General features: G+C 45.0%; 1 protein-coding gene across 2 annotated transcripts in view; it reads right to left on the bottom strand.

Annotated features, from left to right (window-relative positions):
- SLC22A9 (solute carrier family 22 member 9) overlaps positions 1-21,729 on the bottom strand; it is a 161,329-nt gene that overhangs the window by 24,599 nt on the left and 115,001 nt on the right. For both annotated transcript variants that reach the window (XM_017882646.1, XM_017882645.1), the window contains exons 4-6: positions 2,632-2,786; positions 2,368-2,536; positions 1,494-1,617 (exon numbers count right to left, since the gene is read on the bottom strand). In XM_017882646.1, coding sequence (XP_017738135.1) covers positions 1,494-1,617; positions 2,368-2,536; positions 2,632-2,786 — 448 coding nt within the window. The remainder of the gene's footprint in view (positions 1-1,493; positions 1,618-2,367; positions 2,537-2,631; positions 2,787-21,729) is intronic.

Here is a 21,729-nt window from a genome sequence, read left to right as displayed (position 1 = left end):
CTCACTTATAAGTGGGAGCTGAACAATGAGAACACATAGACACAGGGAGAGAAACAACACACACTGGGACCTGTTGGGGGTTGGGTGCAGGAAGAGAGAACATTAAGAAAAATAGCTAATGCATACTGGGCTTAATACCTAGGTGATGAGTTGATAGGTACGGCAAATCACCATGGCACATGTTTACCTATGTAACAAACCTGCACATCCTGTACATCTACCCCAGCACAGTCATTGTCTTCATGTCCTCCCTGACTTATTTTGGTCATTTGAAATATTTACAGTATTTCTTTGTTGAATTTCTCACTTTGTTCCTTTTTTTTTTTTTTTTTTTTAAGATGGAGTCTCGTTCTGTCACCAGGCTGGAGTGCAGTGACACGATCTCGGTTCACTGCAACCTCTGCCTCCCGGGTTGCAGTGATTCTCCTACCTTAGCCTCCCAAGTAGCTGGGACTATAGGCATGCGCCACCACGCCCAGCTAAGTATTTTTAGTAGAGACAGGGTTTCATTATGTTGGCCAGAATGATCTCGATCTCTTGACCTCGTGATTCACCTGCCTCGGCCTCCCAAAGTGCTGGGATTACAGGCTTGAGCCACCGCTCTTAATCCTCTCCTTTTTCAATAAAATGAGAGAAAATGTGTTTTTATTGTCCCCAGTAGCATTATTTTCTGTAATCATTTCCAATATTTGGATTTAAATCTGTCCATTGATATTCTCTGTCATAGCAAAGCTTCATTCAGGCTGTTACCTTGACTTATTCTGTTATTCATGATCTAGTATCATTTGTGCATACCACATTTTAAGATTAATACTTTATATATGTGTATAACATGGATAATATTTAACTTCAAGATCCATGACAACATTTATCTTTAAGATCTGGGGTGGATTAAAATGAGAAAGACTTCTCACAGGCATTTCCACTTAGTCATGCTTTAGGAACTTATAGTAAGTGAGTGAGTATAATGAAACTCCAGACAAACGGATTTGGATTGATATGAGCACTGTAATATTTCCAAGGAAGAATGGAATCTGGCATAGGTAGTGCTTCACTAAATGTATCATGAATGTATGATTGAAAGAACAAATAAGTGAACCTCTTTATGTTCTGTTCTGTTTGCTCACTAACCCTTCCTCTGGCTTTACTACCCTGAAAGAGACCCACAGAATAATAAATGGGAAGGAATGAACTAGTTTTGGTTACTTCCTATTACACCTTAGAATGAGTTCAGTGCAAAATCTTTACAATAGTTAATACTTTGTGACTCTGCCTCCATTGAGGAAAATATCTGTGTCTCATCCTTTCAGCAACAGCATATTCCCCTTCAATGTTAACCCAAACAATACTGAAACCCATTAAAAATGATAATGAGGTGATACAGCCCATAACCATACCTGTGTTCCTTTTTTTTTTCCCTTATGGACACTGCTAAGTATTGATGACAAGTTATGTCTTCCCTACATCCCATGTCTAGCTCCCATCCAGCTCACCTCCAGGGTTAGGGTGTCTCTGGCATTTTTCATTCCACTCCTGTGTGCAGCTTTTCTAAGTTCCTTTAAGCCTTCCTCTGGTTTATTGTTGATAATGAGCCACCGAGCAGACTCCAGCAGCCAACTGACCAAGGAAGAGAACAGAGGGGCAGTCGACTTTCACTTGCTCATTTCTTACATTAGTTTTTTCTGAAGATGTCTTCTCCCTCTAAGCTAATATCCGCCACTTGTTTGGTTTTACCAGGAAATGTAAACTCACATTCTCTTGGACCATAACTAGAAAAATATGAGATGACTCCTCCATCCAGTACACGTTCACTGTTGGGAATGCAGACTTGGAGTCATACTGGCTCCCTTCTTACTCGGCAAGTTTACCTTGGACCTCCTGACACTGCAGCATGAAGGACCATCACTTGTACAGATAGATGCCTGCCAAGGTCCTAGTGAGGTCATAGCTTACGTCTATTCTTAATGTGTTCTTTTTCCTAAAATAAAGTCCCTCAAATAATTTATGCATGCTTAAGGCCTCATACAGCTAGAATCACTCCTGGTCATATCATCAGGTGATATGAAATTTCAGGTGAATGAAATTACAAATAAACAATAAATAACTTTGAGTAAATTATATCTCTTACAATATTTGAGATATAATTTTAGAGAAATATTTGTTGGTTACCTTATATTGAAATTTCATTGATTGTCCTCAGTTTTATCAGGAAACTCTGTGTGTTCTGCTTGTATTGCACATCAAGCACAGATTATGAGAGGATGTGCTCTCAGGTTTACACAAAGAACAAAAAAAAATTCAAGTGTCCTAGTTCCACGTATATTCTCATTCCAGTATCTCATTAAGACAAAAGAAGCGAACTCATACCTTGAGGTCAGAAAGATCACAAAGTGTGGCACAGACACCACCAGCTGGAGGATATGCCAGTCTCGAATGGCAAAAGCCAGGCCTGCCAGGGTCATAAATGCAATACCAGAAGTACACATTCCCAATGTAATTCCCATGGCCTGAAATCTGTGTGTTGCCCACTCGGCTACTGGAAGAAAAAACAGATAAGGCTTTGACTTCAAAGGTGGAGTTTCAGTTTCAAAGTCACAGTTTGGGAAATGTGGATCTAAAGTGTTGACTTACTTAACATAATAGTATTTGTTATGAGGTTCATTGCAGCAATCCCAGACAAGAAGCGTAGTGAACAGTAGACGAGAAAGGTGGGAGCCAAGGCTGCACAGGTGCCAACAATGGCGACCTGGAGGTAACACCATCTGAGCATGAACCTTCTCCCAAACCTGAGAAACAGAAACAGGTTAGATAACGGGAACAATAACAACAAGTGGAAAAACTTAGCAAAGAGAAGGCACACTTCGAAACTTAAAAGATGTTTAACGAGTGAAACTTTGCATTTGAAGCTTAAAGAATCAATAATCAAGGCAGATCTCAGACAAAATGTTCCCTGTTTCTAAATAGATACTGAGTAGATCAAAGCTTATTTTCCAATCTCTTCGCAGTATATTTTCGACACCAATTGAAACCACATAAGACAGGGTGGAATATTGGACATTTTAACATATCAACAGTCCCTTGTACTAACACACAGTGTACTAATAACATAATGTGTCTCCTATGTACTTTAGCATAGTAGAGAGTCTGAGCAGTGCATAGCCTATAAGGCATCTAAATCTAGATGTAGAAGTCTAGGACAGTGCAGGCTATGGGTATACTGATGTGAAAGGAACATCCATAGAACAATACATCAAAGTTGCTAAAGTGTTGCAGGGGAGAGAAAAAAAAAAAAGAAAGAAAAGAAAAAGGGAATTTAGTGTTTTACTGTTTTCTGGGAAAACAGTTGTCTCTGTAGGCAACTGCAACAATATAGCCTGTGGTGAGGCAGGATTTCAGCTGTCACCAATGTCATTGGCATTGTATCAAAGGTTTTAGCTACTGCCGGAAAGAGATTAAAAGGAAAAAATAGAAAATTAATGATCTGAACTATTCCACCTTGCAGATGATATGATCAAGTTGGGAAATCTTAAGGACTCCATAAATTGCCACTAGAGCTAATAAATTTATCCAGTTGGCAGGATGTAAGTTTACTATGAAAAAGGTAATTATCTTTACATATATGTACATAATTTACATGTAAATTATCTTTACATATGAATTAGAATTAAATTTAATAAAAAATGCATGACTTTTAACATAAACTACAAAATATTGCAAAGGGGAATTAAACAAAAATCTGCCTTAATGAAGAGCAATATTATATTTATAGATCAGAAAATTCAATATTTAAAAAATGTCAGTCTTACCCAAACTGCTATTTAGATTTAATGCAATTCCAATAGAAATCTAAAGAAAATTAGATTTCTCCCTTTTCTCACATCATAATGTAATTCCTTGTTTTTGACTTTTACGTTGGTGGGACACTATAGTATGTAATCTTTTTGTTGTTCTTGTGGTACCTAACCAAATGGTTTTGCTGTTAATTCATCTTATTGCAGATAGTACTTTATTCATTCCCTTTGCTGTAAAAATTCTTTATGTGAATATCTGCTTATTTATTAGCCTATTATTAACGAGGTTATAGATTCTTTCCGATTTTAAGATATCATAAACAGTAGAGTGAGTTATTTCAAAACAATCAGTTTGATCATAGCCTACTCTGCATGTAATCACATAATATTTCCTCCTAAGTTTGTGAGAAATATCAAAATCCTTAGGTTATCTTGTCCTATCATCTTCAGCTGATTCTCCACTGTCATCTCCTGCCTGGCATCTCCTACCCCTTCTTTTACCACCCTGTGATCTATTAAAATTGGTCCATCTGCATTTTCCCAGGACAGTATCACAGAGGACTGGGTGACTAACCATTGGAAATTAACTCTCAGACTCTTAGCTCGCTCTACATTCCATTTCCTGTCATACACTCAAGGTTCCCATTTTCAGGTGAGACACCAGAAGACATGATGTTGGTGGATGGCAAGGGGCACTTCAAGTCCCTCATGACCATCAGAGGAGACGTGGTTGGGTGATCATAATTGTACCCTGCCATGTCAGGAGACAGACAGCAAGGTGAATATCCCAAACTTCTCACACCGCAGACTGTGATAGTGTTATCCTTGGATTACTTACCTCACATGGTTCTAAAAGCTGTTTTGCAAAGACAATAATCAAGTTTCTACACATAATTTTTCAACATGCCACCAATGATACCTTCAAATATACCCTACAGGTTTTAGAGGAATGCATGCTCATCACACTTGGAACTATGATGTAATGACCATTCTCTGGGCACAAGCCATCAGCTCACAGTGTCCAGGTGGGACTGGACCTGGTACTCCTCGCCAAGGCTGAATCCTCTGTGATGAAACATCTTCTTTTCTATTCCCTTAGTTAACTCTTTCTCATATTTCTAAATCACATGTTGTGGAACCTTCTCTCTAAACCCTGTCTTGAAACACCCCCAGTTCACATGGAGATATCATTTCTGTGTCCTGCATCCAAAGCTCAGATTTTAAAAATAGCACTCAAAATACTGATTAAAAATTTCCTTTTCTGTTTGGGGATCAAGGCAGCCTCAGGAGAGTGTAATTTGTAGTAAGTAATTCTAGATGAAATAATGTTTCTTACGTTGATAAAAATGTCCTTAAAGAGAGCTGTGATCCATACGCACTCACCTGTCTGATAAATGACCACCTAGGATGCCTCCCACCATCATTCCAGCCATGAATACAAATTTAGCCACTGAAGTCAGTGATTGAGAGTCACATACCAGATCCCACTGGAAAAGAAGGAAGCCAGCACATCCATGCTTATTACCCCTCAGTGTAACTTGATCAAAACTTCTTAGCATGATCTGCAAGTTTCCTAATATTAAGTCTCTAACTTCCTCTCCAACTTCCTTTTTCATATAGCCTAGGTGTGCATTAGACTACACCATATAGGTTTGTGTAAGTACACTCCATGGTGTTCACACAACAAAATCACCTAACAATGCATTTCTCAGAGCATATTCCTGTTGTTTTGTGACGCATGACTGTGAACATTTTATATCAGAGGGTGAATATTTAAGTACCTATCCGTTACTCACTATAAGAACCTTGAAGACCTTATCTTGCACTTATTGTATCCCTGGAATGAGCCTAGAAAAGTTTCTCACAAATGCAATGTGAATAAATCAACAAGCCTAGAAAAACCAGCTTGCCATGCCTTACTCTGCCCTCCTTCACTACCCTGAATTTGCCCTTTCTGAAAAACTTATGTTCGAAATGAGTTTCTGCTGTGATTTGACTTGAAGCAGAGAGTTGTTAAAGGGGAAAGGTTGTACCATGTTTAAATTGCTCTAATTAGTTCACACTAACTCTTTAAGCCAAAATTCAATACTGAACAAGCAAAGCACTGACTTTCAGTACTTTTCACACTTTCATACTTTTCTCAGAAGGGAGTATGCCTTAACCCTAAAGAGGCCTAGAAGAGCCATGGCAAGATGAGGGTATTTATAGCCCTATCTTATCCATATGGACAGGCGCTCCTCATGCGTCCGTTTATAGGCTGTCCACAAGGGTCACATTCCATTCCCAGAGCTATGAACATCTGCTTTTCTGGGATGGGAATCTCGGTGATGTGAAACCTCCCTGACTGCACGTCCGTTCATAGGCTCTCTGCAGGGGGAAGCACATCACGTGCTGTTGGCTCATTCTGGCAGTCCAACCTGGCATTGTCTTTATACAATCCTGCATGCAACTTTGTATTTACAATAATCAGGAGCATTTCATCTTTTATTCCATAACAATAGTGTCAGGGGGTCTCCCTACACCACTGGACTCAAACCTGAGGCCAGAGAAATGTTGTCACTTCGTCCATCCCCCGTGGCAGCTCCTTCACCTGAATGGGTCATTCCTCAACATGAATGAAGCAGACATGGAACGTGCTGTGTGGACAGCAGGGTGTACAACAGAAGCTCCTTCCTCTCCACCATCATGACTGGACAAGAGGCCCCTATTTCCTCCTGCATACACTACCAGAGTGTTTACAAATAACACAAGTAATTAACATGTTACCAGCATTTCGTCACACGTAGGTGCTTATTCTTCATTCTTTCAGCAAATATGAATTGCTTCTCTGTTAAATACGAGACACCTATGCATTTTATAAGTCTAGCGATTTCAAAAGTAGACATGTACCCTGCGATCATAGTGCTTTCATTCTTGGGAAGACCAAAGACCAAAGGCAAGCATTTCATGTATTTTGTTATAAATTGCATGCCAAGTCAGTAAGGCTCAGCCTGTGGTTGCAATTAAAAATACCTGGGAGGTTGATCAAAACCCCTATGCCCAAACTGTACACCCAGAGCAGTCATAGGAGAAGGTCTGCAGTGATAATTATGAATCATTAAATTTTTTAAGGTTCACAAATGATTGCACTCTATGGCAAAATTTGAGAACCACACTTAGTATGGAGCAAAAGCTGTTATTAATATAACCTACAGTTTTAGAGGCAGGTTCCTAGAGAAAGTTATGTTTAAGCTGAGACCTGAATGATAAAGGTCAAATAGTAAAGAAAAGGGAAGCTACAGAGGAAGATAGAGGCCTGCTATAATGAAGCATTCAGGTTATGTTAAGGAGTTTTGACCAGGTTCCTCTGATGGGTTATAAGTTGCTGTAAAACTCTACTATGCTGGTTTTTATTTCTTCTAGTGGGACCTGGTATGTGGATCTCAGTCACTGAATTTAGTGACTAGTCACATTCCTATTCATGGAATGGTGGTGAAAGGCATCCAATATGGCCGTTTATCAGACAGATGAGTGTCTCTGTTTCAGAGATCAGTATACTAGTGAGTATTTCTATCCACTGATGAAATATTTATTCACTAAGAAATATTTATTGCAAATCACACTGTCCTGGGACTACCTTGGTCTTCAGGGATCTAGAAACACAAATGGAGAACTACAATCTGTGTGGTGAGGGCTATCCTGTCAGCACTGAGTGCTGTGTACAAGACACAGAAATGACATCTCCATTAAGCCTGACAGTATTTCAGGCCAGGGTTTGGAAATGTGGTGCCACAACATGTGATTTAGAAATATGAGAACAGGGGGCTGAGCAAGATGGCCGAATAGGAACAGCTCCAATCTCCAGCTCCCAGCGCGAGCGACACAGAAGACGGGTGATTTCTGCATTTTCAACTAAGGTACCGGATTCATCTCACTAGGGAGTGCCGGACAATTGGTGCTGGTCAGCTGCTGCAGCCCGACCAGTGAGAGCTGAAGCAGGGCGAGGCATCGCCTCACCTGGGAAGTGCAAGGGGGAAGGGAATCCCTTTTCCTAGCCAGGGGAACTGAGACACACAACACCTGGAAAATCGGGTAACTCCCACCCCAATACTGCGCTTTACCAAGGGTCTTAGCAAACGGCACACCAGGAGATTATATCCCACACCTGGCCAGGAGGGTCCCACGCCCGCGGAGCCTCCCTCATTGCTAGCACAGCAGTCTGTGATCTAACGGCAAGGCAGCAGCGAGGCTGGGGGAGGGGCGCCCACCATTGCTGAGGCTTAAGTAAGTAAACAAAGCCGCTGGGAAGCTCGAACTGGGTGGAGCCCACAGCAGCTCAAGGAAGCCTGCCTGTCTCTGTAGACTCCACCTCTGGGGACAGGGAACAGCTAAATAAAAAAAAGCAGCAGAAACCTCTGCAGACGCAAACAACCCTGCCTGACAGCTTTGAAGAGCGCAGTGGATCTCCCAACATGGAGGTTGAGATCTGAGAACAGACAGACTGTCTGCTCAAGTGGGTCCCTGACCCCTGAGTAGCCTAACTGGGAGACATCCCCCACTAGGGGCAGTCTGACACCCCACACCTCACAGGGTGGAGTACACCCCTGAGAGGAAGCTTCCAAAGTAAGAATCAGACAGGTACACTCGCTGTTCAGCAATATTCTATCTTCTGCAACCTCTGCTGCTGATACCCAGGCAAACAGGGTCTGGAGTGGACCTCAAGCAATCTCCAACAGACCTACAGCTGAGGGTCCTGACTGTTAGAAGGAAAACTATCAAACAGGAAGGACACCTATACCAAAACCCCATCAGTACGTCACCATCATCAAAGACCAGAGACAGATAAAACCACAAAGATGGGGAAAAAGCAGGGCAGAAAAGCTGGAAATTCAAAAAATAAGAGCGCATCTCCCCCTGCAAAGGAGCGCAGCCCATCGCCAGCAACGGATCAAAGCTGGTCAGAGAATGACTTTGACGAGATGAGAGAAGAAGGCTTCAGTCCATCAAACTTCTCAGAGCTAAAGGAGGAATTACGTACCCAGCGCAAAGAAACTAAAAATCTTGAAAAAAGAGTGGAAGAATTGACAGCTAGACTAATTAATGCAGAGAAGGTCATAAACGAAATGACAGAGATGAAAACCATGACACGAGAAATACGTGACAAATGCACAAGCTTCAGTAACCGACTCGATCAACTGGAAGAAAGAGTATCAGCGATTGAGGATCAAATGAATGAAATGAAGCGAGAAGAGAAACCAAAAGAAAAAAGAAGAAAAAGAAATGAACAAAGCCTGCAAGAAGTATGGGATTATGTAAAAAGACCAAATCTACGTCTGATTGGGGTGCCTGAAAGTGAGGGGGAAAATGGAACCAAGTTGGAAAACACTCTTCAGGATATCATCCAGGAGAACTTCCCCAACCTAGTAAGGCAGGCCAACATTCAAATTCAGGAAATACAGAGAACGCCACAAAGATACTCCTCGAGAAGAGCAACTTCAAGACACATAATTGTCAGATTCACCAAAGTTGAAATGAAGGAAAAAATCTTAAGGGCAGCCAGAGAGAAAGGTCGGGTTACCCACAAAGGGAAGCCCATCAGACTAACAGCAAAGCTCTCGGCAGAAACTCTACAAGCCAGAAGAGAGTGGGGGCCAATATTCAACGTTCTTAAAGAAAAGAATTTTCAACCCAGAATTTCATATCCTCAGCTGCTGGCCCAGGTGCTAATTCCCTCACTGCCTGAGACCAGCGGTGCCGGCCGGCCACTCTGAGTGCGGGGCCCGCCGAGCCCACACAGAACTTGTGCTAGCCCACGAATGCCACGTGCAGCCCCAGTTCCCACTCGTGCCTCTCCCTCCACACCTCCCTGCAAGCAGAGAAAGCCAGCTCTGACCTCGGCCAGCCCAGAGTGGGGCTCTCACAGTGCAGTGGTGGGCTGAAGGGCTCCTCAAGCATGGCCAGAGTGGACACCGAGGCCGAGGAGGCACCAAGAGCAAGTGAGGGCTGTTAGCACATTGTCACTTCTCAATCCCCCCTCTAAATAGGACACCCCAACTGCTGTTGGGAATTTGGCTGATGACCGCTCTAGCTGCTTCCTGCTGGATATGGGTGATAAAGGGGCCCTGCAGTTGTAGTGTCCTCCAGAAGGGAGCTCTCTAAGCCAGTGAAAGTGCCAGAGGGTTGGTTCAGGGGTCCTCGGTAGAAGTTGTTAGTTGAGCTCATTTGGGGTTCCATTTGTAAGACCATCTGTAGCTTTATGGCCTCAATTCTAGAGGAAATAAATTTAACAAGGAGGTTAAAAATACAGGGTCCAAAGGTGAGTAACAGCAAGATGGCTGCCACGGGACCTAGAAAGGGGAGAAGCCATATTGCCCAACTCCAGAGGTTGGTATAAGAATTTGAAAGGCGTTGTCTGATTTCAGAAGCCTTTTTCCTGTAAACGCTAGGCAGCATCTCATACTATCCCTGACTGGTTAGTGCAAAAACAACACTCTTCCCCTAAGAAAGTGCAGAATCCTCCTTTCTCAGCAGAGGAGGTCTAGGCCTCGGCAGTTTTGGAGAGTCACTGCTGCTAAAGAGTCTATTTGGGATTGTACAGTAAGGATAGATTTCGTTATTTCTTGTAAACTGTTTGAGAAATCCTTTGAGAGTGTGTGATAGTAGGATAATGAAGTAGATAAACCGGCTATTCTGGTTCCTGTAGCAGTGGCCATTCCTGACCCTACAAGTAGGGGTATTACTTGTATGGCTCTGCACTGACGGACTTGAGCTTTGAGGGGTACTGATAAGGTCTTATTTCCTGGGGCAATGTTAATGTTGGGACTTGGAAAGACTAAGGTGCAGGTGCCTGTCCAGTTAGTGGGGAGGTAGATATAGGTCAATGTTCCACATAAGAAGAATATACCTTGGCTGGGTAGACATTTAGAAATTTACCCTGGTTTTTAAAGGAATAGGGTACACTGTTTTTTCTTTACTACTTCTATCTCTCTTTCTCTCTTTAACTTCTTTATCTCTCTCTGAGTGCCTCTGTCTCTTCCTCTCTCTGTCTCCTTCTCTTTGACTTTCTGTCTTTCTCTTTCTTTCTCTGTCTCTCTGTCTCTTCCTCTCTCTCTGACTTTGTCTCTTTGTCTCTTCCTCTGTCTCCTTCTCTTTCTCTGACTTCCTGTCTCTTTCTGTCTTTCTTTTCTGCTGCCACTGCCAGCTGCCTATGCTGCTGCTCTCCCTTCTCCTTCCCCTTTTTGATGATTTTGGCAGTGTAAGACTGACACCTTCTTCGGTTTTTGTGCTGCGTGCAGTAACTCCATGATTTCCTTGTGGTATTTAATAGGGGTTCCCAGAGGTTAGGAACTCCCTTTCTTTCCATATTGCAGCATGGGCATGTAGGATTAGATAAGCATACTTGCCATCTGTATACACATTTATTCTTTTTCCCTTTCCCAGTTCTAAGGCTCAGGTAAGTGCCACTAGTTCTGCTAACTGGGCACTGGTCCCTCGGGGAAGCAGCTTACTTTCAAGTACGGTACATCACTAACTATGGCACAACCTGCCCTTCGTATCCCATTCTCCAAAATGAACTTCCATCAGTATATAGGTTAAGGTCAGGATTAGCTACGGGGACTTCTAAGAGATCATCTCAGGTGGCATAATTCTGGACTACAACCTGTTGGCAGTCATGCTCAATTGGTTCCCCATCCTCTGGGAGAAAAGTGGCAGGGTTGAGGGCCACACACATACGTATTTGAAGCACCAGTTCCTCAAGGAGTAGCGCCTGGTACCTAAGTAGGCAGTTGTCTGATAGCCATAAACTTCCTTTGGCACCTAGTATGCCATTTACATCATGAGTAGTCCAGACAGTGAGATCCTTTCCTTGTATTGTCTTGACAGCCTCTGACACTAAGATGGCCACCACCGCAACTACCCATAAACAGTGAGGCTGGCCTTTTGCTACTACAACAATTTCCTTACTTAGGTATGACAGTGGTTGTGGGGTTGTCCCACGAGTCTGAGTAAGGACTCCAAGAGCTATCTCTGCTCTCTCCGTGACATATAAAGGGAAGTTTTGTCCTGTCAGAAGGCTTAAAGCTGGAGCTTGTACTAGGGCCTGCTTTAAGGTTTTGAAGGCTGTTTCTGCCTCTGGTTCCCATACTACTAGGTGAGTATTTGCCCTCTGGGTTTCCTTGATTAGAGTATCGAGGGGCCTGGCTATCTCGCTGTATCCAGGGATCCATAGTCAGCAGAAGCCGGTGATTCCAAGGAACTCCCATTACTGTTTTAATGTCTTAGGGTGAGGATAAGCCAGTATAGGCTGTATTTGTTCCTTGCTGAGGGGCCTGGTCCCTCTAGCTAAGATTAGGCCTAGATATTTGACCTACTGTAGGCAAAGCTGGGCCTTCAACCTAGACACCTTGTACCCTTGATTAGCTAGAAAGTTCAAGAGATCTAGAGTAACTGGCTGGCAAGAGGCTTCTGAACTGGTAGCCAAAAGTAAATCATCCACATACTGAAGGACCAGAGTGCCTGGACTTGAGAAGTGGCCTAGATCTTGGGCCAGTGCCTGACCAAACAGGTGAAGGTTATCTCTAAACCCTTGGGGCAAGACTGTCCACGTAAGTTGGGACGTGTGGTCTGTGGGATCCTCAAAGGCAAAGAGAAACTGGGAGTCAGAATGCAGGGGAATACAGAAGGCATCCTTGAGGTCCAGAACAGTGAACCATCCTGTTTCCTGTCATATTTGAGAGAGCATGGTATAGGGGCTGGGTACAACGGGATATAGAGGAATTACTGCCTCATTGATGAGTCTAAGACCATGCACTAGTCTCTACTGACCGTTCGGTTTTGTACTCCTAGAATTGGGGTGTTGCAGGGACTGCTGTGTTTCCTTACTAAGCCTTGAGCTTTTAAATGTTTAGCAATACCCTGTAAACCTTTATGAGCTTCAGGCCTTAAGGGATATTGCCTTTGATAAGGAAAAGTGGTGGGGTCTTTTAGCCTGATTTGGACTGGGTGGGCATTTTTTGCCCTTCCAAATTGCCCTTCCAATGCCCAGACTTCAGGGTTGAGTCCTTCCTCAAGTAGGGGACAACAAATGGGTAACTTGTTCCCCATATTCATGTAGATAACAGCTCCAGCCTTGGCTAATATATCCCTCCCTAATAAGGGTGTGGGACTTTTAGGCATAACAAGGAAGGTGAAAAGAGCAAAGTCTCCCAATTACAACTGAGAAGGTGGGAGAAATGCCTGGTTACAGGCTGTCCCAGGATTCCTCAGATGGTAACGACCTTGAGGACAGTCGTCCAGGACAGGAGATTAACACTGAGAAGGCCGCACCAGTGTCCAGGAGGAAGTCAGTTTCCTGGCCCTCAATGGTGAAATGTAGCTGGGGCACAGTGAGGGTGATGACATGAGTTGGCACTTGCCCCCGGCACCCTCAGTCCTGTTGTTGGATCATCTGGTTGGGGGCTTCTGACCCAGAGAACCTTCATCCTCTGGGGCAGTGCACCTTCCAGTGATTGCCTCAGCACAGTGGACATGGACGAGGGGGCAGCTTGTTTCTCATTGGACAATCTTTTTTAAAGTGTCCTAGTAAACCACACTGATAACAAGCCCTACCAAGTGATTGGCCTACTCCATTTTCTGTCTTCTCTGAACCACCAAGGTTTGTTTGTCTGAGGGCCATGACTAAGGCTGCGGCCTTTCTCCGATCTCGCTTTTCCTTTTGGGCCTGTTCCTCTTGGTCCCTATTATAGAACACCAAGGTTGCCAGGTTTAATAATGCCTCCAGATTTTGTTCAAAAAGCCCAGGGCTTGCTTTTGGAGATTTCTCCTGGTATCTGTGGCTGACTGGCTAACAAACTTATCTTTTAGACTCTATTGACCCTAGTGATTCGGGTGACAGGGGAGTATATTTTTTTAAGGCCTCCCCATAGCCACTCGAGGAAGACAGAAGGATTTTCTTCCTTTCCCTGAGTTATGGTGGACATCACTGAATAATTCATGGACTTTTTCCTAATTCTCCTTAGTCCTTCTAGAACACAGGTCAACAGATGTTTATGACTCCAGTCCCCATGATCTGAGTCAAAGTCCCAGTGGGGATCCATACTGGGGTGGCTTGCTGACCAGTAGAGAATTTATCCCTTTCTTTGGCTGTCATTCTATCATTTACTTGACTAAGATACCAGGTATCTCCAAACTCTCAGGCTGCAGCTAAAGTCACATTCTTTTCATTAAAGGCCAGGCTTTGCTCTAACAGTAACATGACATCTCTCCAAGCAAGGTTGAAGTTTTGCCCTAGACCCTATAGGACATCTATGTACCTATCAGGATCATCTGAAGACTTCCCCAGGTCTGCCTTGATCTGCTTTAAATCAGAGAGGAAGAAGGGGACATATACCCAGGTTGGGCCAAATTCCCCTCCCCCTACAGCTTGTAGAGGACATAACCAATTTCCTGGGGGTTTTTGTGGTGCTTTGGAGATTTGTTTATTTCCTTCTAGGCAGGGGAGATTAGAGGAGGATTATCATCAACAGGAAGGGGAGCTATAGGGAGGCTAGAATATGGGGGTAAGCTGAGAGGTCTTCCTGTGGGATATAAATTACAAGCTTTGCATAGTTGTGTATTCTCCTTCAATGAAAAGAAAGCTTGGACATAACGTATTTCACTCCATTTGCCTTCCCTCTTGCAGAAAAGGTCAAGCTGCAAGACAGTATTGTAATTTGTACTTCCCTCCGGTGGCCATTTTTCCCCATCAGAGACAGAACATTGGGGCCAGACCATAGTGCAGAAAAAATGAGCCACCTTTTTTTCAGGGTTTGCGGGTCAAATGGGTCCCAGTGGCTTAGGATGCATTTCAAGGGTGAGCCTGTTGATGCCTGAGCATTTCCCATCTGAAAGACAAACCTGCCCATGGTTTCAGTTTGTTTTGTTTCTCCCCCTGCCCAAGAACCTGCAACAGTCCCTGGACCCTGCTGATCAGAATAGTTGCACTCACCAACGCAGCAGCAGAAACAACCCCTGTCCAAGAACCCACAACGGTTCCTGGACCCTGCTGATCGGAATAGTTGCACTCACCGACACAGCATCAGAAACATTAGTTTTCCTCCCAGACCACAAAGAGGACCGAAGAAGGTCGGATTTAGTGGCCCTTACCGATGCATTCTCGAAAACCTCCACCCTTGGCTGTCCTCCTAGACCACAAAGAGGACCGAGAAAAATTGGATTTAGTGGCCCTTATCAACACATTCTCAAAAACCTGTTAGAGTCCTAAGCATTCTCCTGTTAGTACTGGGACTTTGCCCATGTCCTATAATGATGTTATGCCCCAAAAGCGAAGTGGAGGGCCATACCCTGAGGGAGGGAAGAGATCTCCAGGGTTGGAAGAGTGACACCTGTTGTCCTCACTTACATGAATAGGAAGGATACGATTTCTGAGGCTCCCGATATCTTAGCTTCAGGAATAGTTTTTGTTAGGCCTGCTTGTCTGAGGAGGGATCCTAAAATTCTGGATAGTCCCCCCTACGATGGGGTTTTGGGCAAAAATTATGTCTTTCTGATTGGTGACTCTGGGTACCTAAAGAAGGTAACAGAGTCCTGAAGTTTATACTAGAAATCAGTCTTATAGGAGAAATTAGAAAAGTACCAGAAACAGGGAGTGATTTTTAGAAGCAGGACCAATCTTGGAGAAGAGAGGCAAGAGGAAGTTTGTCTGACAGGCGTTAGGACCCAGGAGGTAAGGGTCAGGGTAGATAGAATAGATGGGCAAGTCTCGCTTGGGCAACATGACTTTGAGAGTTCCGCTCAAGGCCACAGGGCCAACCAACTTGTTGTCAGGACCCCGGAGCTCAATGGTTTTCCCCTCTGTCGACCCTCGGCTCAGCCCAGAAGTACAGGAAAAGCAGAAGCTGGGTCCAGGCAAACCAACGCTCCCAACTCCGAAGAGTTGGGGGTTATTAGAGAGTCCTTTGCCAGAAAGCCTGACGTCCATGTCTTTAGTCTGGCAGCCACACTAGTCACTTTTAATTAGCCAACAGGTGCCTGGTATTTGGCCCCCAAATTCTAAGGAAAAATAGGACATAATAGCAAGTGAAAGGTGGTGTGGAACCAAAGAGTGAGCAGCAGCAAGATTTATTGCAAAGAGCAAAAGAACAAAGCTTCCACAGCATGTAAGGAAACCCCAGAGGGTTGCTACTGCTGGCTAGGGCAGCCTCCTTTTATTCCCTTATCTGACCCCACCCACATCCTGCTGATTGGTCCATTTTACAGAGAGTTGATTGGCCCATTTTACAGAGAACAGATTGGTCCATTTTGACAGGGTGCTGATTGGTGTGTTTACAAACCTTTAGCTAGACACAGAGTGCTGATTGGTGCATTTACAAACCTTTAGCTAGACACAGAGTGCTGATTGGTGCGTTTACAATCCTTTAGCTAGACACAGAGTGCTGACTGATGTATATACAAACCTTGAGCTAGACCAAGAGTACTGATTGGTGTGTTTACAATCCTTTAACTAGAGGCAGAGTGCTAGACAGAAAAGTTCTCCAAGTCCCCACTAGATTAACTAGACACAGAGCACTGATTGGTGCCTTTACAGACCTTGAGTTAGACACAGAGTGCTGACTGGTGCATTTACAATCCTTTAGCTAGACATAAAAGTTCTCCAAGTCTTCAGGGGACTCAGGAGCCTAGCTGGCTTCACCTAGTGGATCCCAGGCAGTGGCGTGGGCAGAGCTGCCCACCAGTCCTGCGTGCTCCAGCACTCCTCAGCCCTTGGGAGGTTGATGGGACTGGGTGCTGCAGAGCATGCCGCGGTGCCTGTCGGGGAGACTCGGAGGGAGCCCACGGGTGGGGGTCTTGGGCATGGTGGGCTGCAGGTCCCAAGCCCTGCCCCACCAGGAGGCGGCTGAGGCCCAACAAGAATTCGAGCGGCATGGGCCGGCGGCACGGCTAGGGGACCCTGGGCACCCTCCACAGCTGGTGGCCCGGTTGCTAAGCCCCTCACTGCCCGGGCTGGCAGCGCCTGCAGGCGCTCCCAGTGCGGGACCCGCCGAGCCCGCGCCCACCCGGAACTCGCGCTGGCCAGGCCGATGGCAGCCCCGGTTCCCGCCTGCGCCTCTCCCTCCACACCTCCCGGCAAGCAGACGGCCTCCACCACCCACAGAGGGGCTCCCACAGTGCAGCGGGCTGAAGGGCTTCTCAAGCGCGGCTAGAGCCGAGGCCGGGGAGGTGCCCAGAGCCAGCGAGGGCTGCTAGCGTGTTGTCACCTCTCACTAGTAGATGGAACTTCCAGATGGCGCTACTAAATATAATAAGATGCTAATAAGGCAAACAAAAGTTTTTAATAATACTAACAGACCAGTTTTGCATAATCATAATGATAGGACACCAGCTATAGGGGATTCTAAAAGTGCATCCCTGGGGGAGGTTCCAGGCTATAAAATCCAAAAATCTAGTTNAAAAAAAAAAAAAAAAAAAAAAAAAGTTTGTGGCAGAAACTGCCAGTTAACTTCCAATATCCATTTTCCCATTCTTCCATGATAGATTTTTGGCCACCAAGAAAAAAGGCTACATTTCACAGCCTTTCTTATAGGGAAGTGTAGCCATATAACCCTTCAGCAAGCAGTATTTTCTGGACAGTGGGATGTGAGCAGGAGTAATGTACATCATCTCCCTCTCCCTCCCCTTTTTAACCCAGGCAGCCTGCCCTTAGCGGGCAGGAAGGAGGGGCAGGGGGTACTAAGTTCTTAACCATAGCGATTTTTGTGTTATATGGCCATTTGATCCAGCTTGCTCTTCTGCCATCCCTAGGTGGTTGCCCTCATATCATCACAGTTCAAAATGATTGCTGCCCTCTCTCCAGAATGATTCCTGGAAGAGAATAGATGGCAAGGCAGTCAATGGCTTCAGATCCCAAACTCTGAACACTATATTCTACTGCCCTCTAGTGGAATGTTCCGGTACTTGACACAATCATTGCATAACTACGTTGGCGAGAATGAAAGCTGTATGTGAAAAGGGCCACCAAGCCATGGATCGGTGTGCGAAAAGAACAATATTGGGACACACAGAAGGCTATCTGCAGAGCCTAGAAGAGAAGTCACAATGATTCCCTCCAGCTCGGGACTCTTGCCAATTCTTTGGTGAAAAGAACTGAAAGTTGGTATCAGAACTGAATACAGAAAACCCACGGTGGCTTGCCTAAATTTCTGTCTCTGCCATTTGCGTTATAAACATATTGACTGAGCATCCACCTAGTGCCAGGCACAGCCCTGTCTCTATGATCAAGACAAACAAGGCCCCTTTTTTCAAAGGTGTACATTCTAAGGGGAGAGGAGGGTAAGGGTGGGCGAAGGAAAAGACAGTAACAAGAAATGAACCAACACGAGGTTGGGCGCGGTGGCTCACACCTGTAATCCCAGCACTTTGGCAGTCAGAGGCGGGTGGATCACTTGAGGCCAGGAATTCAAGACCAGACTGGCCAACATGGCAAAACCCTGTCTCTATTAAAAATACAAAACTTAGTCAGGTGTGGTGGCATGCACCTGTAATCCCAGCTACGGCAAGAGGCTGAGGCAGGAGGATCACTTGAACCCAGAGGGCAGAGGCTGCAGTGAGCCAAGATCGTGCCACTGCATTCCAGCGTGAGTGACAGAGTGAGACTCTGTCAGAAAAAAAAAAAAAAAAAAGAAATCAACACGAGTGGTGTCAGATAAAGGTAAACGGGGGCCAGATTGTGGATATTTTTTAATGCATTGGAGAGTTTTAACAGAGAGAGAACATGCTTGGATTCAGGTTTCTAAAACACCACTCTGGCTTCTAGGTGGAGGATGAATTGTACAAGACAGGAATGGAGGAGGGAGACTAGCTGGAAGATGGGTGTAGGGGTCCGGAGGAGCGGTGATGGTAGCTTGAATTAGAAAGGAAGCAGCAGAGAATGAGGAGTGAAAAGACTGGTTTCCATTGTGAAAGTAAAGCCAACAGGCCTTAGTCTGTTCATGCTGCTACCATAAAAATACAATATACCGGTGGCCTATAAAAATCAGAAATGGATTTCTCACAGTTCCGGAAGCTGGAAATCTGAGATAGGTGCCAGCTTGGTCAGGCTCTGGTACGAGCCTTTTTCCGGGTTGAAGACTACTGTCTTCTCATTGTCTCCTCACATGACAGACAGAAGGCTGGAGAGCTCTCTGTGGCTCTTATTCAAGGGCACGAATCCTATTCATGAGGGGTCTACTCTTATCATCTAATTACCTTCCAAAAGTCCCACCTTCTAATACTGTTCTATTGAGGGTTAGGATTTCAACATAAGAATTTGTGGGGGACGCAAACATTCAGTCCATTGCAGGGGAGTTGAGGGAAAGGCAAAAATCCAGGAGTTATATATAGTTCTCATTTTAGACCAGGAGTTCCATCATTCTCAATATATCCTTTTTTTTTGCTTAAAAAAATTCCNTCAACGTTCTTAAAGAAAAGAATTTTCAACCCAGAATTTCATATCCTCAGCTGCTGGCCCAGGTGCTAATTCCCTCACTGCCTGAGACCAGCGGTGCCGGCCGGCCACTCTGAGTGCGGGGCCCGCCGAGCCCACACAGAACTTGTGCTAGCCCACGAATGCCACGTGCAGCCCCAGTTCCCACTCGTGCCTCTCCCTCCACACCTCCCTGCAAGCAGAGAAAGCCAGCTCTGACCTCGGCCAGCCCAGAGTGGGGCTCTCACAGTGCAGTGGTGGGCTGAAGGGCTCCTCAAGCATGGCCAGAGTGGACACCGAGGCCGAGGAGGCACCAAGAGCGAGTGAGGGCTGTTAGCACATTGTCACTTCTCAATCCCCCCTCCAAATAGGACACCCCAACTGCTGTTGGGAATTTGGCTGATGACCGCTCTAGCTGCTTCCTGCTGGATATGGGTGATAAAGGGGCCCTGCAGTTGTAGTGTCCTCCAGAAGGGAGCTCTCTAAGCCAGTGAAAGTGCCAGAGGGTTGGTTCAGGGGTCCTCGGTAGAAGTTGTTAGTTGAGCTCATTTGGGGTTCCATTTGTAAGACCATCTGTAGCTTTATGGCCTCAATTCTAGAGGAAATAAATTTAACAAGGAGGTTAAAATACAGGGTCCAAAGGTGAGTAACAGCAAGATGGCTGCCACGGGACCTAGAAAGGGGAGAAGCCATATTGCCCAACTCCAGAGGTTGGTATAAGAATTTGAAAGGCGTTGTCTGATTTCAGAAGCCTTTTCCTGTAAACGCTAGGCAGCATCTCATACTATCCCTGACTGGTTAGTGCAAAACAACACTCTTCCCCTAAGAAAGTGCAGAATCCTCCTTTCTCAGCAGAGGAGGTCTAGGCCTCGGCAGTTTTGGAGAGTCACTGCTGCTAAAGAGTCTATTTGGGATTGTACAGTAAGGATAGATTTCGTTATTTCTTGTAAACTGTTTGAGAAATCCTTTGAGAGTGTGTGATAGTAGGATAATGAAGTAGATAAACCGGCTATTCTGGTTCCTGTAGCAGTGGCCATTCCTGACCCTACAAGTAGGGGTATTACTTGTATGGCTCTGCACTGACGGACTTGAGCTTTGAGGGGTACTGATAAGGTCTTATTTCCTGGGGCAATGTTAATGTTGGGACTTGGAAAGACTAAGGTGCAGGTGCCTGTCCAGTTAGTGGGGAGGTAGATATAGGTCAATGTTCCACATAAGAAGAATATACCTTGGCTGGGTAGACATTTAGAAATTTACCCTGGTTTTAAAGGAATAGGGTACACTGTTTTTTCTTTACTACTTCTATCTCTCTTTCTCTCTTTAACTTCTTTATCTCTCTCTGAGTGCCTCTGTCTCTTCCTCTCTCTGTCTCCTTCTCTTTGACTTTCTGTCTTTCTCTTTCTTTCTCTGTCTCTCTGTCTCTTCCTCTCTCTCTGACTTTGTCTCTTTGTCTCTTCCTCTGTCTCCTTCTCTTTCTCTGACTTCCTGTCTCTTTCTGTCTTTCTTTTCTGCTGCCACTGCCAGCTGCCTATGCTGCTGCTCTCCCTTCTCCTTCCCCTTTTTGATGATTTTGGCAGTGTAAGACTGACACCTTCTTCGGTTTTTGTGCTGCGTGCAGTAACTCCATGATTTCCTTGTGGTATTTAATAGGGGTTCCCAGAGGTTAGGAACTCCCTTTCTTTCCATATTGCAGCATGGGCATGTAGGATTAGATAAGCATACTTGCCATCTGTATACACATTTATTCTTTTTCCCTTTCCCAGTTCTAAGGCTCAGGTAAGTGCCACTAGTTCTGCTAACTGGGCACTGGTCCCTCGGGGAAGCAGCTTACTTTCAAGTACGGTACATCACTAACTATGGCACAACCTGCCCTTCGTATCCCATTCTCCAAAAATGAACTTCCATCAGTATATAGGTTAAGGTCAGGATTAGCTACGGGGACTTCTAAGAGATCATCTCAGGTGGCATAATTCTGGACTACAACCTGTTGGCAGTCATGCTCAATTGGTTCCCCATCCTCTGGGAGAAAAGTGGCAGGGTTGAGGGCCACACACATACGTATTTGAAGCACCAGTTCCTCAAGGAGTAGCGCCTGGTACCTAAGTAGGCAGTTGTCTGATAGCCATAAACTTCCTTTGGCACCTAGTATGCCATTTACATCATGAGTAGTCCAGACAGTGAGATCCTTTCCTTGTATTGTCTTGACAGCCTCTGACACTAAGATGGCCACCACCGCAACTACCCATAAACAGTGAGGCTGGCCTTTTGCTACTACAACAATTTCCTTACTTAGGTATGACAGTGGTTGTGGGGTTGTCCCACGAGTCTGAGTAAGGACTCCAAGAGCTATCTCTGCTCTCTCCGTGACATATAAAGGGAAGTTTTGTCCTGTCAGAAGGCTTAAAGCTGGAGCTTGTACTAGGGCCTGCTTTAAGGTTTTGAAGGCTGTTTCTGCCTCTGGTTCCCATACTACTAGGTGAGTATTTGCCCTCTGGGTTT

The sequence above is a fragment of the Rhinopithecus bieti genome, unplaced genomic scaffold (assembly GCF_001698545.2).
Source record: "Rhinopithecus bieti isolate Rb0 unplaced genomic scaffold, ASM169854v2 scaffold_13271, whole genome shotgun sequence".
NCBI classification, from domain to species: Eukaryota; Metazoa; Chordata; class Mammalia; order Primates; family Cercopithecidae; genus Rhinopithecus; species Rhinopithecus bieti.
Note: the sequence above shows the minus strand (reverse complement) of the source record. Positions and strands in the feature narration are given on the sequence as shown.